Below are 24,437 nucleotides of genomic sequence, written 5' to 3'. Positions count from 1 at the left end.
ACTTGCATAACTACTCTAGATATACAAGACCCTTTTTCTTTTATCCCACACATAACCATTAAATTAAAAAAAAATCATTGTTGTAATTAGAGCTCCTGAGCTGTGTTAGGTACCTGATTATTGACCGATTATTTTCTGGATTAGTCCTGTTATCTAAGAAAAAAAAATTTAATTCCAGGGATTGATAATCCAGGGTCACCGTCATGACAACAGACGTTCAGAGGGAGGGAGATTCAGTTGGTCGGCCCATCAGAATGAAATGAGAAGTTCTTTCATAATAAATTATCCTGTGTGACTTTGTATGCAGGTGATTACACATGCAGCACGTGTACTCTATATATACACAACTCTGAGGCTCAACTGAGCATCAATAATGAACTGTATAGAAACAAAACTATAATTTCACTAAACTGCTGGTCCTTTGTTTCAGGATCTCTTTTGTGAATTACAATTACATTTACTTTGTTTTTCAGTTTTGATATTAATGTCTTAAGTTTCGTTTCTCGACCAGGATTTGTTGCTTTCACTTTGGTTTGACTTTACGATCTTCACAGTACTCATATAAGCAGAGCTACTAATTTTATGTGTTCAACCCTGATTGGTTTTTAGCCAAAAATGTGGGGTTCATTTTATTCAGTTACACTTGTCAGCAGAGACTGTAACTGTAATTTCAATTCAGTTTTTTTTTTTTGTTCCTAAAATGTTTTTCATACCTTACTGAACACCCTTGCTGTGCATCATGTGAGCGTCTGTCATAATAAGTGATGAGGACAGGTCAGAGTCTAGCGAGAGGCAAGCCGTGCACATCTTACATAATAGTACTCTCACAACCTGCATGTTCCCCCCTGCAGACACACAGCAGACCTGCAGAGGAAATTAATATTTTAATCTCTCAGCCAGATTCAAAGAACAGTCCCCGCTCTCACAGGGGCCGCGTATAAATAAGTCATGAGCTGGAGGTTTGTGTGACAACAGGGCCGGACCGACAGACACAACAACACATGCTGGGAGGAAGTACACAGCTCGGGGTTTGGCACTTTCGAATGTGGTGTGAGAGACTGAAGTTTTGGCGTAAATATCCCGAGGCTGCAGATTTAGACGCTGAACAACCAGCTCCATTCAGATGCTTTAATATGCTTGGTGGACTCGATGGTATTTTAAATACTTGCACTCTGCAGAAACTGAATTCACTGACGATGTAAAAGCATGGCAAGAACTGCTTCCCTTCAAGACATAACAAATTAGGTCACTCCCACTACATTACTGAGAGCATGATGCAGACAGAGCTCCATGAATGGATTCAGGCGCCACACTGTGGTCAGTCTGAACAATCTCAACTATGTGTGGTTTATGCTACAGAAGCATCTGCTGCAGTTATATTAACCTGAAAAGAATGAAACTACTGTAGATTTTGTTAAAGGCACCAGCTAAAAAATGACATGTGATTTAAGAGGACATTGTACTGTGGCTTTTTATGTTTAACCGTACCTCATTCTAACAAGAGTATTATATTAATTCAAATGTACATTAGCAAATAAAAAGATTAATGTATAACCTTCGAGAAATAACAAGGAGAAGCAGGCTCCACTGCATACTTTTCTGAGAGCTATTTAATGTGTTAAAAACCGTTAAAAACTAAGTATCCCAATGGTTTAGTCTCTTTTTCCACAATCATTCTTCAATGTCAGATGACTTGTCCATGTCAATGTACAGCACTGTTAACAAGCACAATTTTTTTTTTTTTTTTCATATCCAGGTTAAACTTCATCGACACAATTCTTTCTTATGTTCCAACAAATATTACTGCATCATGGAAGAAAAAAAAAAACACCAGAAAACTAAAAAAAAAGGAATGGTACTGTTCCTTTAAAAAGGTCCCAGTAAGTTTTATACATCTTGAGTAAAATGTTAGCTTCCTCTTCCAGCGACGTCACAATCCCTGTTCAAATGAAACTAGTGGGAGCTTTGATGAGCAATCATCTCGACTAGTTACAGTCTCAGACATGTTGAGGTGCAGGTAATGCAAGTGATCCTGGGATGTAACGTTATACTAGTTGTTCCTTCAAAACAAAGTGATTCCTTTGGGGGACGTACTTGCAAGGACACTGGAAGGAAGTTTTAGGAAAGCAATGCATATTAACAAAAGTTAATAGTTAAAATAAAAAATAACTTAAATGTGTAGGAATGAAAAAAAACTGTACCATTATCCACTCATTCTACAGTATTCTGTATCAACATACTCTAGATAACCAAGGAATACATCCAAATTAGTCCTGTGTAAGCTATTTACAGTTAAATGTAAAGCTTTGTCTCTTCATCTCCTTCACCTTCACCTTGCTTGATGCAACAAATGTTTTGTTCAGTAACTGCAGTGTCTCATTTACACTTCAATGTAAAAACCATTATTAGCATTATAGCACCCTTTACACCTGGCATCAACATGTACCTTGACTGCTGTGACCATTTATAAATGATGGACTAACAATCTAGTCATGCAAACACTTCTAAAGGACACTTAAGATACATTAAACTAGCTCAAATATAAAATGTTGCTCCAGATCATGTGACTAGCTTCCAATGTGGAAATAAAAGACAAGGCGGGATGCAGTTTGGAGAGCAACATGCAACACCTGAGGTGCAGAGTGCACAAGTGCTTGGACTGTTGCGTTTTGGCTCTGTATTCTAGTTCTCTGACTTTCACATGAAACAATGACAATGAGGTTTCAGCTTCGTAGCCTTTTTTTTCCCTGCATACTCTCAAAGGTAAAAGGGGCTACAACTCTTACACTGCTCACTGCTCTTAAAGTCTGCACTTTAACCTCAAAGTTCATTTCAAATCCAGTGTGCTGGAGTCAAAACATTACAGTCCAAATACTTACAAGCTGCACAGGAAACACATTATTGCTCTGGGAAAATGCTTCCACTAGCTGGCCTGCTATATATTACAGTATGTAGACACAGCCCCCGGATATGATACATGTTATTGCCAGGTATTATGAGGGCCTATGATATCATTAATGTTAGCTCATTAACTGTTTGCTCCAGTGTGTGTGGTGTGCCAGTCAAAATGATTGTTAAATGATTCATAATATCAAATTGTTCTAAAAAAATGTCCCACGTAAGTAAACGTTTGCAAAAAAATGTCCTTTTACAAGTTTTTCTTTTCTGGTATATATTTAAAAAAAAAAAAAAAAGTTTTACCCTTTTGAGTTTTCCCAAATCAAAATAGCTCATAACATATGAAACTGACTGATAGTTTGTCTATCAACTTGTGTTGGGGGTGGCGTCTCTCCTACTTCCACACTGTCAAAGAGGCGTTTTCGGTTCAGTGTGTCCCTCATGCTTTAAATACTGAAGTCAGGCTCTTCCTGTAGTGTGAGGCGGAGGAGGAGGAGGAATGGTGGGGGTCCAAAGTCTTCTGAGGAAACTCAATATGCAGTTGAACAAGGCCTCTGGCACTCCTATTCCAAAGTATATTCCTGAGTTAAATCCGTGCATAGTAGTGGCAACGATGAGTGTGTCAGTAATCACAGAAACGGCTTGCGCTCACTCCCACACAGTCCCTCCCAGACAAATAGTTAGTTCATTGTTCATTGTCCCAATGAATCATTGGCCTACTAGTAGTTGAGGCAGCGCTCCCTTTCTGTACCAACGTAGCGCTTGTTAACAGCAGACACCTTTGCTTTGTTCACTGAAGGACCTGTGAAAGAAAGTCAGAATATATTAATAATAATAATTTATTGATAGTAAAACAGCATTAAATATGTCCTTAAATCTGGTTGTCTTAATGTCTTTTCCTTTACATGTGTGACTTTACTGACCGACATAACTGAGCAGTACAGGGAGGAAGATGAGCCCGTGTGTTGCTCCAAGCAACACTATGGCCAAGTACATCCTGAAGTAGAAGACCTGGAAGATCTGCGACTTGGAAAGCGCCAGGATTAGGATACCTCCGAACTTTGTTAAAGTGATCCCACTGAATACCTGCAGAAATGAACCAGTGTCATTAAATGTCATGTGATGATGACCAAAATAATTTGACAACTGATTTTATGTCAAAATGTTTAAACTTGACCTTTACCAGCTACGGCAGATAGGTAATTGAGGTTTTTCCTCAGAAAACATCGCTTTACCCTGCCCTACCAGCTTGTTTTCACTGATATCCAAAATTCAACCCAAAAAGCTCCTTATTTACTTATATTGAAAAAGCTTTGTCTTGTGAATTTGGTAAGAGGTAAAGTGAGACCTACCGAGCTGCCCATGTGAGCCAGGGCCTCCTCAGCCCGCTCCACTCTGTTCGTCTTCACACTGATGGAAAAGGCTCGCACAATATGACTGCAGAACTCCACCGAGATACCACAGCTCTGCAACAGAGGACAGGAAACAACTCAGCACCAAAACATGGAAATGCTTGAATAAAAGCCAACTATTAAAGTTTGCTTTGGTTGCCTCAAAGTAAATATTTTATCAGTGAATCTGATGAAGGGCAAGTTGTTAAGAGTTGAAGAAAGAACATTTCCTGATAGGTATGACAACATGTTATTCTACCACATAAATGGAGACATTGTTAGTCCCTTAGGGTGAGCAACACGAGTGGTCTGACGACCAGACGGATTCTAAAGAAGTCACAATCTGTGATGCCCACCACGTTCTAGTGATGCTGCCATGTTCCCAGACCACAGCAATTAAAATGGGAAGTAAAATGTTGTCATACCTGATAGACATAAGGGTCTAAAGTCTCCTTCCATGCTTATATTGTCTATCACATGTGTGTAAATGTTAAGTGGGTTTGATGTCGCTCCTCACCATGACCAGGTTCACAAGGGACACTGCGTTGAGGCTGATGCTCCACAGCCACATGACGCCGAACATGTTGACCAGGATCATCGCGATGGTAATGCTGACGAGCACAGCTGACCACAGCTCTAAGCCCAACAACACCGTCGTCACCACAAATATGGATGCCAGTGACACGCCCAAGTTCAGAGCTGTGTCATAGGCAATGGTGAGGTACTGCTCGTAAAACACATAGAAGACGCTGTAAAGGAGGAAAATATTTTTTAGTGAACACCACTTCAGAAAATCGACATGTGTCTAGTCTATACTCTGCGCCGTGATTTTCTATCTTTATTTGTAGATATTAATGTTCTTTCAATCAAAGCCAACTATCTGTTGCCTTATCCTGTCACGCATTACAACTTGACATTAAATAGACACAGCAAATCTAATTTTGTATCCTCAAATCACTTTTTCTTGGAATATTTGTGTTAGTGACCCTATTTGTTAAATAGGAAACAGGGGACAGGAAGATTATTTCAGTACTTAAGGTCAAACATGAGCTGCATCGCCATTTATAATGTTTCTTTGCTGTGTGCTTATCTTTGACCTACTTTCCTCCCAACACCCTTGACCTTTGAGTTCAAAACAAGCAAAACTTCAGTTACAAGTATTTCACCATAGAAAACCCCAAAGCAGCAGGTGAAACTGAAAACACCTAATTACTGTCACAATGACTACAATATAATTTATGCAGCATATTAAGCAAAGGTGAGAGCACTACATGCAACACAACAGCACTTACCTGTAAGCAAAAACTTTGTGGCCTATGGACTGAGTGATATTGTCAGCCAGGATTCGGGCCATTTTTAAAGCGTTTATGAAGTCTGGGGTTTCTTTCAGGATGGTGTGGTAAGTCATGAAGTAAGTGGCTCCGACCCCCGTGTCGCCGGGATACAGGTCTACTGCTGTGGCGTAGGCTGCATGACCGCTGGAGGAGCGTCAACGCATTGTGAGAGAGAAAAAAAGAGGGGAGAATTACCAACCACAATGAAACTGGTATACTGTGATGAGGTATTCTTAAAACACAAACAGAAGTTAAAGTGAAAGTATCCAATGGCATGTCATGTGGTTTTTATTGAAACCACATGAAAAAAAAGAACATTTCAGCAGAGCTATTAAGTTACCCTTTTCCACACTTGACGTTGGGATTGTCTGACAGAAACATGGGTAGAAACCGCATGAAGTCGTCTCCTACTGGCCTCTGCTTTCCGCTGGGTGTCATGGGCCGACAGTGTACACACGAGGGATTTACCACTGGAAAACAACACGGGAATATATTCATCCATTTAACCAACAGGACTGGAGAAATATACAGATTTGCTCTGAAACAAAGCCATGAACTGAAAACAAATGAATAAACAAATGACCTCAAAGTTGCACTATAAGGTTGTGGCAACAAAAAAAAAACCCAAAACCTTTTTATTTCTTAAAAGTTTTTATTTCACTGAATTGTCCGACACAATTCATCATGTGGGCGAGGATTTTCTGTTTTTTTTGTTTCCTCCTTTCTCTTATATTTGCTTCCCACTTCCTCAAATAAACTGCCTCTTGCTGATAATCAGGTGACTTTTAACAACACACGAGTCATTTTATTGACTAGGAATCGATTAATAATGGAATACCTCAAATTGTTGCATTAATAATTACACCAATAAACGAATTAGCGCTGATTAATGCCACAAATACTATGATCCTGTTAAGATGAAAACTTGAATTAGTTTGCACAAGTCACTCTTACAGTTTTAATATTGCAATACCTGAATTTTAGAACAATTAGCTTCTGCTGTTCTATTTTTATGGATTATGCCCTTAAATGTGACTTGTTTCACTGCGTTTTATGTATAAAAAACTGACAGAAATGTTGACCGCGGCAGCTTGTGACACAAGGGAGGCAAGGGTTCAAGGCATGTTGACATTGGATAAAAAATTTACCTGAGGCATTGCAGAAGGCCCCAGTGGTGTTGTAGTACCGACAGCAGGTGGACTGGGGCTTCACCCAGTCAAAGTAGTCATCAAGCCAAGAGGACGGTGTAAAGGCGATGGTTGTGCTGGGAGTAAAGGAAAAGTGAAATTGAATCGATCATATAATCATCATAAATTTTACTTTAATCCTTTCGTGACCTTCGCCTAATGTGAGCTCCCAAGTTTTCAGGTTGCGTTGCCTGGCTGCCATGTACATTCAAATGTATGTAAACGTAATTAAAATTAAATCAAACAGGTCCATGTTTTGTGCAATTAAACCATCAGTGATCTTGTTTGTTCACAGCTCAGACTTACTAGTTGCTGATGAGTGAGGCGGCGTAGACCTGCTGGACCAGAGAGTTGTTGTTGCAGCCCACTCCTCCACACACAAAATTCTGGCCCTCTGGACTAGTGTAGTTAAGACCATCCTCCACCACAAAGTACACTGGAGCTCCAGTGTGGAGATACTCGCTCATGTTCTTAAAGTAGTCTAGCACGTATGAGTCCTAGATGGAGAGACAGATCGTCAGAATAGACCTCCACGTGTACAGGGATGCAAGCCAAGGCTATTATGCATGATGTATGGGGAAGACTGTTGCAAAAATGTAATGTTTATGTTGTCTGTTTCAAGATTCAAGCAATGTCCACTCGCAATCCATGATCACACAGTTGTGATAGAAAATGCAAAGACTTACATCAGGCATGGAGAGTTTCTGGTCCAGTCCAATCTCTACTTTATTCACCACAGCAATACTGAAGGAGAGCATTCCCACAAACACTGCCACCTAAACAAAGAGACGAAAAAAAACATCCATAAGAAAAACATAATGTAGTCAACAACCACTATATTCTACTCAATGAAAAATACGAGTCCAACTAAATCCATCAACACGTTAGAATAATACATGGTGGGGGGAGTTGTCCAAGTGGAAACTCTAGAGACAGACGTGCATGACTGGCAGAGTGTCACTGAGGTACTTACTATGATTGGTCGCACCCACTCCTTGAGGATGAATGGGGCATAGACTTTCTTGAAAAAACGGAAGAGGAAGCTGTCCGTCTTGGTTTCCTGGCCTTCTGGCAGCTTCACACAGCAAAGGATATCGAGTCGATTCCCCTGTTAAACACAACAGACAACCCGGCATTTGAAAGTCTCTCACTAATTTGAAGGTTGAATCAATTAAGTTTTCACTGCAAACAATCACGGCACTGGCTAATTACAATGCTTTGCAAACCAGAGAGGAGGACTAATCAGTTAAATTAGCTTGTGCAGTGATTTGTAGGATGAAAACTTAAGTCACATATCTGCATTACATTAAATTGAGGATGTTAAATCTGTAGGAAATCCCTTTCACGAAAACCTCACAGTCAGCCATCTGTAACCAATCCAGTATCATCATTTATGTCACCACTATTTCCCTCAGTCTCACCTCCTGTCTTCTGGCGTCCAAGCCGAGCAAGCTGACAAAGCAACTGATCTGCAACAGGAAATCAATAAAAACAGCCAAGCCAGCAAACATGGAGAAAGTCCTCACTGCAGGCATGTTGGACAGGGCCCCTGCAGAAGACAAAGTCAGCAACTTTATCAGCATGTGACTCACCAGGAAACTACGGCACATTTTGTCCACAAAAATGATTTTCTTAATTTAAGGTGGAACATTATCATTTAGAATACACATGGTGTCATTAACATCATCTGTGTATATGTAGGGTGTACTAAAAAGGTGATTTTACCCAGGAAGAAGGCCACCGTCTCTGAGAAGGAGGAGAGGAACATGCTCGGGGCTACGTCTCCAAGAATACGACCAATCTGTTGATGAAGTTCCTCCTGGGGCATCCGCTCATCCCTCTGTTGAGAAATACAGATGGAAATCACAGGTTTAACATTTTTCATTGGCAGCACGCAAAAGAAGGATATTCTCATTGAAATTAAGATCTCTTTTTAAAAGACCTGCATACAAGAAGACAAGCACAGTTGACAGTAGGTTACCTGATATGTCTGTACTACAATAAAGATGTTGTCTACTCCAACAGCCAGCACCAGGAAAGGAATGACCTCGATCACAATTAGGGTGAGGGGGATACCAAAATAGCTGAAGATCCCCAGTGAGGAGGCCACAGAGCTGAGCACAATCAGGATACCCGCTATACCCAGAGAAATCTTAGAGTCCACCTGTAGGGGCAAAAAAGATGGGAGGATCAGTCATGTTCTTCCCTTTTACTCTTGAGTGGCAGGAAGTTGTCAAGCATGTTGTACTAGTTTTGTTGAAACAAAATGCATGAGGGAATTAGTGCTTAGGCTCTTACCATGATTCTCTTGAAGCTGTGGATGTGACCCAGGGCCAGGGAGATGTAGATGAACATGATAGCGTAGCTGATTACTATGGTGCTGATGTCACTGTTGCTCTCCCTGTCTAATTCATCTTCTATACTCCTCTCTGTATTAAAGGCTATGGTCAGGTTGGAGTTTTTGAACTTCTTCATGAACCTGATGAATCTGAAATCCAAAAAAGCAAATGTCCATAAGTACGCGCAAAGACATCATTAACCATTAAAAGAGATCTCTCTGATGGATTTTAGAAACAGATTGTTGACTCACTCTTTCTCCCATGCCAGAGCTTTGCCCAGCCTGACTGAGTCGTTCAGGTAGTTGTTGAGTGGAAAGGTGATCACTAGAGCGGTGGCATTATTGTAGTTGGTTTCTGTAACATTGGGGGAAAAAAAGATACATCATAATTGTAAAAGTGAGGCAATCATCACTTAAACAATCCTGTTATCAACCACATTAATAAATATTATCGAACTGGCAGCTACAGCTAAGCATTCCCCTTGGTGGAGAGACAACATCAGCACAGATCAAATTCCACTTAAAAGTCGCCTCTTAATGGCTTAATGGCTGTGGTTAGTTGCTATGGCAGCTCTTATGATAATCAGAGGAAGAAGTGGATATTTCTGTTCTTCTTGATTTTATTCATATTATCATTTCAAACACTAGTAACCCGACTGCTAAGGCAACGCCAGAAAATGAGCACAATGTCAGGTGTTACTTTGGAGTAATTTCTATATATATTACAGTGGCAGGTTAATGTGCAAGAAGTTCAGTGACCAAAAGAGCAATTTGTTTTTCTTAATGCAATTAAAGAATTGACAGAGGTTGAAAACAGATTATGTAACTGCTGTAAATGTAAAAACTACCACTGTTTTCTACTTCTCTGTCCTCTAAAAGTGTTAATCCAGCTCACCATCATAACCACCAAGGGCCAGCCAAGGGAAGACGGGGCCACCATAGGTGCCTAAACAGGGGTCATGGAGGAGAGTGGTGTCATTGAGGGATGCTGGTGCACTGTGGTAGAAAAGGCAGACAGAGTTAATAGCCTGAAAAGTCACAGTCATTATTAGATTAACCCATTCATCAGTACAGATTTTGCCATTATCTGACCTCATTGTAGTGCAGTTAAGAAGAACAGATACAGAACAGCTGCATGACAACCTATGAGGAAGTGTGATTGTGCTTTTTTTAAGACACAGTTCTTAGAAAATTCAGATACCAGCACCTAGAGGAAATAGATTCTCGTGAGCTGCAGGTGTTAGATTTCAACACCGATGTATTTTCTAGAGATTTTGACCTTTTTACTATTTTTCCTAGCCCTGCAATATATTTCTGGTGCCAATTAAATCAAAGAAAGGCCAAATTGAGGAAAATGAGTGCCAGCGGTTTTGGCTTATTGGAAAATCACCTGACACAGTAGAGGAAGTGGCTGTGATAATCAGCATAGACAAAGAAGTCGTCTCCTATGCTGTGGTCCAGCACAGCGTGGCTGTTCTGGAAGTAGTTGAGGACGCTCAAGATGGTACAGTTGGTATTGTACGGGGACAGTGGAGCTAAGCAGATGTCCTTCAGCGTGACGTTTTGGCCCTCGTATGTGGCTACAAGGGCTTCGATGTCAAGTTGCAGATCCAGTACCTGGTTGGTTAAGGTTAAAAAATGAAAGCAGAAAAAGAAAGGAGAACCAATGAACCACACTTTCAGAGATGCAGCTGCTCTTCACATGCAAAGCTTCTATCAAATCTGGTAACAGACACAATACCTCTTCATACAAAACACACAGTGGCTCTCATGACAAAATACTGCTAATGATACATCTTCTGGATTCACCTCTCTTACTAACCCACCTGGTGCAGGATGTCTTTGTCCAGGATGGCTCCAAATGGCACATCTGATCCTCCAAAGTATGGAGAGTAGATGAAAGTGTCATTGAGTGGAGATGTTATAATGAGCTGCGCAGTTCGAAAGAAGGGTCCGAAGTGGCTGTCGAAGTAGTCCTTCTCTTGACGAGCCTGGTTAGTGGGAGACGACCACAGCTCGACGGGGTCTGTGGTGATGCGCATATAGACCAGGCCCCCAGAAGAGGCGACCACCAGTATCAGGCTTCCCAGTATGACCACAGAGGGATGCCGCACACAGAAGGAGCCCCAGGAGCTAAAGAGGATCCGCAGCGCATTCTCAAAGCGTTCCCCCATTGTTTCACAGCATGATGCATTTACTAAGAGGAGAAACGGGAGTTAGTTTACACCATGCAGCAATGATACTACTTGAATTACACCTAATGGCCAATGCAATTACAATCATGAATTTGACTCGTTGTCATGCATTACAATACCTTGGTCAGGATTATCACTGTTGAGAGACAGTGGGTTATTGCTGTCCAATATGGGGCCATACTCTGACATGATAGTCCTTTTCCTGTAAGCACAGAGAACCACACAAGCCAGTTTGATATTAACTTCTAAAGAAAGCATCAGAACATCAAACATCCACAAATCTCTTTCACAGTGGGTAAGGGTTTGCAGGTATAACACATGAATCATAAGAGAATCAGTCCTTCACCTGTAACACCAAGCTCCTAGTACAGCTCCAACAAAGACAAGCAGGAAAGCCATGTAAGAGATCCACATGATGACAGTCATGGCATCGAGACCAAGGATTGTCCAGGGAGGGGGGAGAGGGGGAGGTACAGGTTTGGGGCCACAGGCCTTTGTGCAGTCCTGACATGAGCAGGGACCTGAACCGTCCTCGAGGCCCTCTGTACAGGCATATGTCTTGTTGTTCATGGGAGTGTAACCAGACACCGGGACATCTAGAGCAAAGAAATGGCATAACACAGCATGGTGAATTAATCATACAAAGCACAACAGATGTAGCAAAGGTAAACATCTATTAAACCTACATAAAAGAAGTAGTAGGGATATTTTTCTGCAGCAGGATCATGACCTAATATACAAAACTACAGAATTATTTACCTGAGAATATTGGGATGATAGGAAAGGGAGTCTGTCCATTGTTAATATCGAACATATACTGGATCCAGTTAGTAGCATTGCAGTCCTTTGCATCCTTCCCACACAGCAGCGATAAGGCCTTCACGTTGCTGGATGGTGCCTGGACGTCCCTACACGCATTGTACATGGCTGAAAAAAAAAATTCATTTCAGTTAAATTGCCCATCCCCTAGTTTATTTGACCAAAAATGTAACAGTTATGATCATTAGTCACCCACAAAATTACACAACCGAGAGCAAGACTTCATGTTTAAGCAGGGAACCGATGAAATTTACTCAATAGATGTGACACATCACGAAACTAATGAGGGTGAAGTTGTTTTTCATATCTAAATTGACATCTGACTGTGAACTCACCATTAGAAAATGTCTGTCCAATATAATACTGCACTTCAATTACACTGGACTCGTTGAACTTGGTGGCATTCATGAACTGACTCTGGTGGGGGCTACATGTCAGCTCACAGAAGAGGTTCATCAGATTGAAGAAACAGGCAGGACACCTGCACACAGACGTAGTGAGTGTGAGAAGCAGAGTTTAAGAAGAAAGAAAAGGATCATTGCATAGCTTACAGAGTAATAAAACAAGTTAAAGTTTAAGAGTGTATAACAGTTTCAAGGAAAAAAACAAGGCAGTAACAAATGTAGTGAAGTAAATAAAATCTACAAAGATAAGAAAACATGTCAACCTAGTCAAATCATAGTAATTTGGCCTGTGAGCCAGTCTGTCTCTAACCCATTATTTGGAACATGAAACGCTACGTCTTGCATGTTAGAACAACATATAACATTTGAGCAGCACAAATACTGACAGATTCAAAAAGGGCAGATAGCTTTCTCTTTGTGTTTAGAAATTTAGAAGGGGAAAGATAATGCCCTTCCAAGCATGTCATGTGCTTCATTAGTTAATGTTATAACCGCAGTGCATACCGAGACAGGAACTGAAGGGGCAGCTGGAGACTCCCTTTGAGAGTGCGCAACTGGTCGACATTACAGCAGAGGCTTCGGTTGTCATAGTCATACCCGGGACAAAGCTCCTGCATGTAAACATAAAAACGGATGACGCCACTTTGTCAGAATTTTTCTACAGTGCCAAATAAAGCATAGCTGGAAAGCAGAAGTATGTTATAAAAGATTGGTTTGAGAATCAAATGTCAGCAATAACAGGACAAAATCGTCAAGACACTGTATGTACCGTGAGAAGGTCGTAACCCTCGGAGGGTAGCGGGAAGGGAGGACCAGTGTAGTTGCAGTTGTACTTTTTTCCAGGCACCTTTTCGGACTCCCCACACTCACCATACCACACACATTGCTGGGCCTCAACCTGACAGAAAGACAAAAAAAAACACAGTGATCACTTGTGCAGTGTGATAGAGCATTATAAAATATTTTGGCCTGTTAAATCTTAGGTAGCCTTTTACTGACAGAAGCCTACTTCTATTTTTTATCTAGTGAGGACAAAAACAAGGTCTTGCCAACAAATCATAGCTAGCCCAAACACACCAAGATCCTCCAAAGGTTAAAGCAGACCATGTGACTTAGTGTTGACTGCTAAAAACGATCTGATCTGAGGTTAAAGCTGTACCTTTTTTACCTTGAGGTTTTGTATTTGCTAAGTTTAACCTCTGGGCATGTTTCATATCCTGTGTTTCTAGTATCTCGTGCTATGTCTGAAAATAAAGATTTCACTTCTGCAAAAACATTTCTTTCCAGTCTGGCATTTGAAGCCTTGTAATGCAGATAGAGGGTCAGTTTCAGTCACATCGTGCAATGTTACCTTAACTAATCTGACATTCAGCGTCAAAAAAGAAGACCAGAAAAGGAGAACTGTGGTCAGATTTCTATGGTAACACAACAACACTGCAGTTATTACCAAGTTCAATTTGAGCACCTGAAAAAAATTATTTTAAATCTGATATGTTGAAGAAAATACAATACCATACAATTACCATTGTTTAAAACGGCTTAATCCATTTTTAATACTATTTAAGTCTTCTGCAATCAAAGTTTTCTGTTATATGTCTATTCAGCATCAGCTCTCACATGTTCTTTGTTGGGAGGGGGTGACTTAGGGAAGTTAATTCACTTACTCTACAAACTGTTTTATGAGTAAGCCCAGTGTTACACTCTGTCCTACTTGTGTCTTGTGGGATTGAGTTCAAGAGCAGCCTTCAAATGTCATTATTTCCTCAGTTGGAGTGAATGCAGCTGCAGACTCGGCCAGTACCAACTATTTGTCCAAAGTCCACTTGCAAGACTCAAAACTAGTAAAAGACTTGTTTATATTTACTGACAACCAGAACCCTGCAAGGTTTGTTTAAAGTGGTTCATAAACATAACAGAAACCTGATGTATGACCCCCCCAACCCCACAAAAGAAAATGACACACACAAGTTTCTGTTAAATCCTTTCTGCTTATCCCCAGCAGTCTCCAAATAATCAATATCTTTACTCATCATACATCCTTGTTGTTTTAACCAGGATGCTGATATCTTATCTTGAAACAGTAATGATTAATCAGTTTCAGATCCCATGTTTTAGCATAGTTTCTAAGTAATTCTAAGCATTGCAGTGGATTGGCCTGATTACCTCATGAGTAGGACTGTAAACAATGCAGCTAAATGAGCCGAGAGACTACTGATGACAAGCAAGTGAGTGAGTGATCATCTGCATCTGATTAAATCAAATCAAATGGATGGATAAGGGACACATGTGTTTGTTTTGAAATGACATCTTCACCAAAAAATACCCTTAATTGACTGAAAGAATAACATTATATTCCATTCCATAAATTATGGAATAAGGTGGATCTTGTATATTACATCTTTATGTCATGTCCATCATTACTTTAATCTGAATCTTTTCTATGCACTTGTTAATGTATCATTTATTATTACTATTATTTATTATTACTGTTTCCATTTTTATTCTTATCCTTTAATACAGTTGTTTAACACTCAAGCCTCACATTACACATCACATTACTACATTATATGTGCACTGAGTAAATCCAAATAAAAAGAGAACTTCACACATAAAAAAAAGACATTTCATCTTCAAACAGTGATAGTCAACTTAATTTAGCTAACAGTTAGCTTTCTAGCTTCCAAGCCATCTAACGTCTGCCTGCTAAATAACTTGCTAACGTTGCAGTTTCAGTTTTTGATTCCAGTTTCGTGAGCCATTTAAACTGGGTTAACATTTCATGCTTGGGATAATCACAACATTAACTGGAACAGATTTATCCAAGCTTTATTTTAATAACCTGTGCGGTGTTTCCTTTCTGTCAGGACATGACAGAAGGAAACTTCTTTCGACAGCGCCAGGATGCAACCTGTATCAACACTAACCGTCTCTAAGGAATGTCAAAGCTAACGTCTTATATCATCCATTTTCGGTGTTTGCTAACGTTACCAGGCTGGTGCAGTTTCCAACGCTAGCATTAACGCTAGCTACTATGTTTGAGCCGCAATTAAGCCAATTACTGGCTGACGCTATTTTAACCCGAGATGAAAAGAGTCGAAACCCCAAATAGCTAAACTGACCTGAATCTTAGTTTCGCTAGCCGCCTCAAATAAACATCACACGGACAACTGCAGACCGAGCTGAGTCATGTTTTAGTCACGGGAACACGAACGTTAAGTTTCGACTTACCCATCGAAAACGTCCCTCTGACAGGAGTATAATGTAGAAAAGTATACATAAAATGCATCTCCCTGGTAAGACTCCCATCCCTCTTACTGAAGAGATCAAATCGAAGTGACAGTCCACATAAAGTTTCGCATATCTTGTTGATGGTTTGGTGGCTTCTTCTTCCACGGATTATTTGTTTGGGGCGGAGACAAACTTTTGACTCAGTGCTGCCACCACACGGTGCTGAAGGCGCACTACATCTAAACGCCATGTAACTACATGAGTCTACTCTCTGTAATTCATAGGCCCTGAAAACCCATTTTATCGACCACCCTCTTAATGTGAAAGACATTTATTTGATTAATTCAAAAATGATTAAAAAAAATACCATATCCACTAATCTAAATATGACAATTCAAAACCCTTATCTTTATTACTCATTAATTAAATCAAACATTAAATTGACACAATTTCCCCTTCAAACAGGCTGTTAACAATTAACCTGAGCTCCTTTTTTGATGTTTTCATGTGAACATGTCCTCCTGGTTTCTGTTATTGTTAATGATTTGTTTCTCTAAATAAAGTTTGGGAAAACTGTCAATCAATCTGATCAAAGCACACCAAAACAGTCCTGATGAAGCAGATTAGCTGAGTGTTAAATGGACAATTCTTTGTGTTAAACTTTCATTTCATCAACTATGGATGTTTTTTTCCCCTAATTTTGACCGTTGCTTATTTAATTACACCTTTAATATACACCTAATTTAACCATCTTTAATTTAACCACTCTAAAGTTTTAAATTGGTCAGAATCTGCCGTGTTGGCAGTTCTTTGAGCTTGCCGCTCATCACAATTGCAGTGATTAATATAACAATTTTCCCCTCAGGTCAAAATTTTAATTTCTTCTCTAATTTCTTATGTCCTGAACACAGCAGACAGCACCATATCTTGCCCTGGTGATTAAGAAACCCCTTGTTTATTTCAATGAATTGCTCAATTTCCTCCTAGAACAGGGACATTAAATATAAATTATTATTAGGGATTAATATAATATTAATATATGTGTTCTCACATAGAAGTCAAACAGTATAATCAGAAATGTAAGGGCAGATTTAGGAGCATACAACAACTAGAGCTCTAAGCCATTATCTAATTTTGTGTACGTTACATATAATGTATACAAAGAGATTTCGTCCTCTCAATCAAGCCCCTTTTTATCTCGTCAGCGGTGGTTTCAGGTCACATCATGGTGGTCAAAGGCTGGTGCTCACACTGACATACTGTAGCTATCGAACTTTTTCATTTTTTTTATTTGAATCATTTCTAGTGAAACAGCAGAGCGTCAGGGAGGATGCTGCTCTCGCTCAGCTCAATATCTGCTAAAGGCATTTCATTAAGCTGTTACTGGATGTGATGCAGGCATCAAGATAAAAAAGATGAGTGAATCCTCGGGCTCTCAGTCCTTCTTTCTGTATCTCGCCCTTAACTTGTTAAAGCTGTGGGGGAAAAAAAAAAAAGGTTTTCCATAGAAAAAAGTTTTATTCATGTTCACTTTTGAATGAAATAATCACAATTCAGGAATAAGTGCATATTTCACGTATGATATGGCAAAACCGTGTACTGAGTATAAATTATAGGTGACTATTTTTGGGTATATTACAGCATAATCACTATTTTCTGAACATGTACCTGTGTAAAATCCGCAAAAGTAGGCTTACAGGTTGCTACAATAGTATATTCCTTTAAAACTAGGAATAATATTTGCAATGTTAATGCTCTTGCAAGACTACAAGACTTTAAAGCTAGGAGCAGATTCATTGACGTGGTGTCAACACCCTGTGTGGAACAACACAGTCTACACTTTTGTTATTAAAAAAACAAACAGAGACAGACAAGTCTACAGGTAATAATATAGATACATTAGACCACAAAGATGAGAAACATTCTTAGTTTCTGACTTGACGTAGAACCATTCAAATAAAACAACTCAAATCAATTCAAAAAATGTTTACAGGGAAATACTACTTTCTCACATGACCTAGGACAGTTCAACTGGCATTTTTCAAACAAGAGAAAAAAAACGCCCTAAAAATAGTGAAAACTCTATTAAAATGCATTTGGAAGTGGTGCTGTTTTTCGAAGCTTTTTAGTTTTCCTGGTAAAGTCTTTTGCTGTCATGTCAATTTGTTGACCACTGAAAACCTGATAAGCGATGAGTGCAGTCGTAGTGTTACAAAAGACACCATCTGTGGGAAGTAATGAGTAAAAAGGGCCGCAAAACGCTTCCTGGGTACACAAATGAATGTGCCATGCTGATATAAAGCTCAGAGTTTAGCTAACTTTGTGGATCCACACAAATATGCTTCATGCTACGGGGAGTGCTGCAGGTTTTGAGCTGCAAAACACAGCTGAGTAAATACAACCACAATCACATTTGGTATATTTACCGTTACATTCTCTACATATTTAGTGTGATATCACACATCAGGGGACACAGGAAACTCTCTGTAATACATACAGAACTGTCTTGAGCATAAAGGTAACATATTTAAACTACAATTCAACAGTATTCCCCTTTAAACGGACTATACATTGCAATATTTAGTTTCCTCATTGACTCATCGTTCAGGATGAGTGTCGTCAGGCTTCTGAGGACTCCAACCGTCAAGCCTCGACTCTTAAAAACTCCCTTTAATCAGCTCGACTTCACCACAGAGAAATGTTCTGAGGCTTCACATCAGCGTCAAGTGAAAGCACCACTGTGTGTTTGAATTGCACACATCAATAGTGTTGACTGATCGTGTATCTAACTTGTGATTCTACAACACATGTACCTTAGGTTGTGTTTCGGGTTGAGCTGCCAGTTTCTGTTCTTCGCAACAGAGCTTCTACCTCCTAAACAATGGAGGCGCTGACATCGTTTCTTAATAGCAGTCCTCCGCTGACACATTTGGATCACATACAGCATTTTGTGCACAACTTTTAGAGAAGAGACTTTCACTTTCTGACAGGGGTTACAACATGTATGTATCTGGTCTAGCAACTCTCAGGTCAACTGAGTCATGTCAGCTTCCGTCCAGCTTTCATCAAGAAAGAGTCACTTATAGTCTGGTAGCAAAGAGAAACTCTTTGGAATGAGAGGGGTTTTGCGTGACAAGTATGACTGCATGCAAACAACACAGGAAGCTGCAGTGTCATGTGACTCCGTAAGACAGGATACAACATATAAGATAATTGATGGTACCACTTAGCTATGCTTTCCCAGCCAAGACATCAATGTCCTTTCTGAAAGGAACAGCAAACTGTCTCTTATGTCTTGTCTTGTATCCACTAAGTCCTCAGTCTGGGCCCAGATATTCTGCGTTCTCTGCCGCTGGGATGTGTCCGTTGGCGTGGGTCTTGAAGGTGGGAGTGAAATCCTGTTGGTAATCAGGGTTGTCTATGCTATGCTGGGGCTGGTACTTCTGAATGCTGTGGACCGTGCCGTTGGAGGTGAGCGGGAGGATGGCGGGGGACGGGACCTCGTTGAGGTACTCGGGTCCGTTGGTCCCGTTTTTAAAGCAGTTCAGGTATTCTGTCTCTGTGTCGTCTGAAGAAATGGTGGGAAGGATGGTGCGAGGCGGACCAGGGTGCTGGTAGATGGGATTCATCACATCTGAGACTCCATTCTGGTTCATGTAGTCTGTAAGAAAGACAATGACATTAGACAGTTTCTCATTAAGTGCATACGCAGCTAAAATAGAAACCAGCAGGTCATTTATAAACTGAACAGACCATGATGGTCAATTCTAAATTAGTATTGAGTATCCATTTAATGGCAGCAGGTGGAAAATCATCACTCACAGATGTGGTGAAAAGGAAAAGGACTATGAGAATTTAGAAGTTTGTGCACTTAAAAGGTTTTCATGAAAGTAAAAATGGTGTTTAGGAAAATCTAATAAAGGGGGTAGGTAATACACAGATGGTAACAATACATGTTCTTGTGGTCCTGAGTACAGCCCTAATGCCACTACTTCATTTTAAATCCCCCACTACAAAGACGTATGCACTAATGCTGCTGTAAAACCACTGAAAGAAAGACTACACCAAATGGTAGACGGCATATGTTCTGCAGCTGGGGCAGCAGTGCAATAAGTACAGCAATACGCTTCTTGGCCACTAGATGTCCCCCTTTCTCACTGAATCTAACGGGGCGAGCTCCACTCGTCATTCATTTGAATGACTTCAAAATGCAAGGGAGGGGTTTTAAAGTTGAAAGATACTTGCCTGGAGCTGGCTGGAAGGCGTTGTCTAAAAGTTTGTCTGTGGGGTCAGGAATATACCGGAGAACCAGGCTCCCATCTCTGCTCGGGAATCCATTCTGCAACAAAAGGACAGGGGTTTTTAGGGCTGCAGCAAACAAAATACGAATAATTCAATACAAAGAGAAAAGTAATTCTCTCTATGTGCAATGTGAAGAATTGGCTTTCTCTTACCAATAAGCCATTTCTGCTGTGGCACGCTCCAATGCTGCTGCTGAGGCTCTGCAAAACAGATAACATAAACTTGAGTTAATGCCTCGTGATGACACCACAGCGAATGCAGAGCAAGAAACTGTTTTATAGATCCATAACACATTTTAACCTGCCTCTATTATCCACGAAGCAGACATTAAGAAAGAAAGGTTTAAAATGTAACTAAACGGGCATTTTCAGTGCACTGCACAACACAACGGCGGTCCGCTGTGCTCAATTTCGGGTTTAGGCAAATCTTTTATTTTTGTTATCTTTCACTTTGGTCGTCTTTGTTTATGACTTCCTCCTTTTATTCATAGTATTTTTTTCAAACGTGTGTGTTTCTTCACGGCCATGGTGATTTATTTTAAAGCCTCTCAGAGGACAGTGAGTTCCCTTTGAATAGTGATAGTAATGTGTTTTTATGGTACCCGAGGAACGATAGCTGTCATCTCCGAACAAGCTGATGAGGATCTAAATAAATGTCCAGCGAGCAGATTCATATTCATTCAGGCAATGTGACAAGCTTTGTTGTGTCTGTCAGATTCTCGAGTCAAAGAACTGTGAACGGCGTTAAAACCATGGAAACTGAGCGAATAAAGAGAAGAGAGTGACAGCTGTGGCAATGTAATTACTTTCAACAAGAAAAGGAAATTAAACATGCCGAAGGAGCGACCATCTGTAAAAAAACTTCTCGACCCACAGTGGGCCATGCCCCAACAGTGATATTACAAAAGCAGGCTTATGCTAAGCTTTTGTTGGACAAAGATTTTAAAAAGTTCGCCTGCAAAGGTAATCAAACTTTAAAGCTCGTATGAGCTAACCGGGCTGTCAGTGGCCGGCAATGATCCCAGGCAGAAGAGCCAGACCTACGCATGGCCTTCACTGAACCTGAGGAAGAAGAGTTCTCCTCGTTCAGTTCTCATCAATCAAAGAGCACCTGGGAGGAAACGTGGGAGAGGGGATGATGATGAGGCAGAGTGGGTAGGGGTCAGGAAGCGGGGGAAATAGTCCCAGTGGTGGCAGTTAAACAGAATGAGGGCAACTGGGGTCAGCAGGGTCCAGGTCAGGTACGACTGGCCACTCAGATTCAAGTCAGGACAAACACTTGAACTCTCCTCGCTGTGTGATCGCCTGGGTTCAGTTCAGCAGTCAGAGTTCTGCTTCTGTTTCGTGAAAGCTAATTGCTTTCAACAAGCTAAAAAAAATTACTCTGCCTTTATTTCCATCCTGACTCACGGGGTAATGATTTATGCAGAAATCCCATTTCCCAAAACACAGTTAAAATAGCACAATTTCATTTTAACAGTTGACTGCATGTTGGTACAGGGTGCTCTGCTCTCTTTCTTAATCAATTAATGCTGCTTTTTCTGGGAAACTTCACCCGGCCTCCAAAACAGCTGGTATTCCTCTTTCACTGTTTGGATAGAGAAGGTCAGTGTGAGTGAGTCTGGTGTGTGCGTCTGCAGTAAAAGGTATCTGGGCCTCATTATATGTACTGATTAACTTTTTTTCAGTTGACTCTATAGTAGCTGAAAGTTCACGTGTAAAATACTGTGACAATATTCTGGATCTCAGATTTGTGTATATGATTATAAGCACATGTAGTGGACCAGGTCAACAGCTGCTATAGCTGTAGCCCAGTATTTTCTAATCTAGTTGATATAGAAGTACTGTCATATGTATACTTTATAGTGTATACAGTATATTTCATTTTATGGGTCTTTTTCTGTCTACGCTTTTACCTAGCACTTTGGTTTTATTAACACTTTTTTTCCTTTGTTGAGCTCCCAGCATTCACTGCAGTAGTGTCTTAGTGTCTTAATGACAGCACATTATTAGGCCAGTCACTGTAATTTGTAGTAATACTGTAGGTGGACAATCATACAAAATACCTTGTGATGTTTACAAGTACCGTAGGATGCGTTTTGAGTAAAACTACGCCACCTTGAGCATCTACAGGAAGCAGTCTGTCTTCACTTCATTATTTGGCTGTTCAGTGCGTGACTGTTTGCCTACAGTAATTATACGATTCATTATTTAATCACATACATTTCAAATGCCTGAACACAAAGCAGTTTTTAGCAATTATTAATACCTCAGAGTTTTTCTGAAATATCAACTGTGGTATAGAACAAAAATTTAATTTTAATTGGTTTTTTTAGTGCCAGGATGCATAATAAATCAAATCTGATCCGTGGCACCACAGATGTCACCTGAGACAGAACCTTTGATTGTATTTGTTTTTTATATGACGTAGCTTACTGTGGAATGAAGCAGCGGGGTGTGGGACGTGCTCGGGCTGCTGAAGAAGCCATGTTGCGGCACCAGGTACTCTTCTGCGTCCACAGCGTCCTCCATGTCCTCCCCGCTGATCAGGCTGCGGTACAATTTAGTGTCTACGGGACTCGGCAGGTGCATGCAGTCATCACCCTGAATAGAAACAGAATTTATCAGCTTTGTTGTGTCCAATAGGTTACTAAAATTCATCATCAAATGAACTGAAGATTTAAGATCCGAGGTAAAAGTATACCTGAATGACCAGATAACGAGGAGGATCCCGAGCCATCTTCGTAAACTCAGCTATTAGTTCCCGGAAACGAGGTCGGCTATCCGCATCAATCATCCAACCTGTGCAGACAAATCAGTAAATATCATCATAAGACAGGAAGATAAGTGAAACTTTTATCTGTGGGAAAATTTAGTAGATTCTAAAAAGGAAAGTATCATGTAAATGCACTTTGGAAAAGCAGAAGGCTTCAACCAGCATTCCACCAAGCTTACATTTCACCATGATCATGTAGACATCTATGGTACAGATAGGTGGTTGAGGCAGTCGCTCCCCTTTCTCCAGGACCCCAGCTATTTCACTGGCTGGAATCCCATCATACGGTTTGGTCCCAAATGTCATCAGCTCCCAAACTGTTACCCCTGGAGAAAGGAGGACAGTTAGTACATGTCAGTCTGTTGGGCTGTTATTCGCTTTGTTTTGCTCCCAATAAAAGAGAAGAAATGAGAGTGACAGGATGTAAGCTCCCCAAATATCACACACAGTTTCAAAATAGCTATGTTGACAAATTGGCTCTGCCTGCAGGAGTGGGAGTTAGCAGGATGCATCTCTGTGTTGGAGGAACTGAAGAAGGGAAAAGGAGGATAGGAAGCCTGTCACTTCTGCCAGGGTCTACTGATGCTTTTGCCATATTGAGCGGAAGGCATGATCAAACCCTCGGGAAAAGAAGATTTGGCAGCTGGCCCACAACAAGAAAGCTGTACTGCGTTTCTGTGTGTGTGTGTGTGTGTGTGTAGGCATCTGTGCATATGTGTGCTCCTGGGCTGGAAGAACTGATTATGTGGGTTGTGGCAACAATCTCTTGTGACGTGATTTTGTCCATCTGAGACTGATGGTGTGTAGGTGTGTGCTACCAGTGTCCTAAAATCGCAGATTCTAGCAAGATGTTCTCTCTTTTTCATTTTGTGTTTTAAAATGTTGACAAGCCTTATTAGATCCAAAAACAACATCTCAACTGAATCTTCAAAATGTCCTTCCCTCTCGTTGCCTCACTCGCTGTTAAAACACTTTATTTAGCAACGAATAAATATTTCTCCGCTGAGACTGTCGCCAATACTCAGGAGCACAGAAGCTCGGCTGTTTTACATATCTGAAGTTACACAAGGATCCGAGCTCAGTCTACACTGCAAGCTCGCTGGGTTAGAGGTACAGCATGTGTTCACAAAGCACAAGACTTACCATAACTCCAGACGTCACTCTGGTGTGTATATGTTCTGTTCAGGATAGATTCAAGAGCCATCCACTTTATCGGTACCTGTGGAGAATAAATGTCTAATATAATATTCTCCAAATATTGCAGTAACACTTTACATGCCTGTGTTTGCAGGGGTGTTTGGAGAAGGTTAATTAGCTCACTAAGACAGCAGCCTCAGCTGTACACTTGCCAACGAACTCTGTCTGTTTAAAGGAGTATTAACTTAATTTGTATCTTACTAACATCCAGTCAAGTTTGGCTTATTTACTCAAAGTGCTGTAGTACTTTCTTAAATTGAAATCCATTACTGTCTTAAACACATACAGCATATAATGTAATTGTACTGTCACCTAGTGGTGCAGAACTGCAACAGTCACAGACACAACAAATCCACATTTTATCATGAA

General features: G+C 40.5%; 2 protein-coding genes across 2 annotated transcripts in view; both read right to left on the bottom strand.

The window, feature by feature from the left end:
- Positions 1-1,120: 1,120 nt before the first annotated feature.
- On the bottom strand, positions 1,121-15,872 carry npc1 (Niemann-Pick disease, type C1). Its single transcript, XM_070918477.1, has 25 exons — positions 15,795-15,872; positions 13,336-13,464; positions 13,071-13,177; positions 12,498-12,643; positions 12,103-12,270; positions 11,690-11,939; positions 11,463-11,545; positions 10,975-11,345; positions 10,539-10,765; positions 10,044-10,144; positions 9,401-9,503; positions 9,109-9,298; positions 8,792-8,974; positions 8,536-8,650; positions 8,232-8,359; positions 7,784-7,918; positions 7,497-7,586; positions 7,117-7,307; positions 6,772-6,887; positions 5,964-6,093; positions 5,582-5,767; positions 4,807-5,038; positions 4,251-4,364; positions 3,822-3,984; positions 1,121-3,700 (listed from the first exon to the last, which is right to left on the bottom strand). Exons 1-25 carry the CDS (start codon positions 15,870-15,872, stop codon positions 3,618-3,620), a joined length of 3,819 nt encoding a protein of 1,272 aa, XP_070774578.1. The 3' UTR covers positions 1,121-3,617.
- A 3,237-nt stretch (positions 15,873-19,109) lies between these two features.
- The window catches only part of egfra (epidermal growth factor receptor a (erythroblastic leukemia viral (v-erb-b) oncogene homolog, avian)), a 37,502-nt gene continuing 32,174 nt past the window's right edge, over positions 19,110-24,437 (bottom strand). The window contains exons 22-28 of the mRNA XM_070919071.1: positions 24,015-24,090; positions 23,051-23,197; positions 22,800-22,897; positions 22,532-22,699; positions 20,249-20,296; positions 20,040-20,133; positions 19,110-19,455 (exon numbers count right to left, since the gene is read on the bottom strand). Of these exons, the coding sequence (XP_070775172.1) occupies positions 19,112-19,455; positions 20,040-20,133; positions 20,249-20,296; positions 22,532-22,699; positions 22,800-22,897; positions 23,051-23,197; positions 24,015-24,090 (975 nt within the window). The 3' untranslated portion in view covers positions 19,110-19,111. The remainder of the gene's footprint in view (positions 19,456-20,039; positions 20,134-20,248; positions 20,297-22,531; positions 22,700-22,799; positions 22,898-23,050; positions 23,198-24,014; positions 24,091-24,437) is intronic.

Source organism: Enoplosus armatus, chromosome 14, assembly GCF_043641665.1.
Source record: "Enoplosus armatus isolate fEnoArm2 chromosome 14, fEnoArm2.hap1, whole genome shotgun sequence".
In the NCBI taxonomy this organism is placed as follows: domain Eukaryota; kingdom Metazoa; phylum Chordata; class Actinopteri; order Centrarchiformes; family Enoplosidae; genus Enoplosus; species Enoplosus armatus.
This window is presented reverse-complemented; position numbering and strand designations above follow the sequence as displayed.

Excerpts from the sequence above, each read along its gene's own strand:
- npc1 (XM_070918477.1), bottom strand. The coding sequence starts at position 15,872 with ATGGGAGTCTTACCAGGGAGATGCATTTTATGTATACTTTTCTACATT. Across the intron at positions 10,766-10,974 it reads ACAAAGACATCCTGCACCAG|GTACTGGATCTGCAACTTGA; the intron begins GTGGGTTAGTAA and ends TTAACCAACCAG. Across the intron at positions 7,308-7,496 it reads AGAAACTCTCCATGCCTGAT|GACTCATACGTGCTAGACTA; the intron begins GTAAGTCTTTGC and ends CTCTCCATCTAG.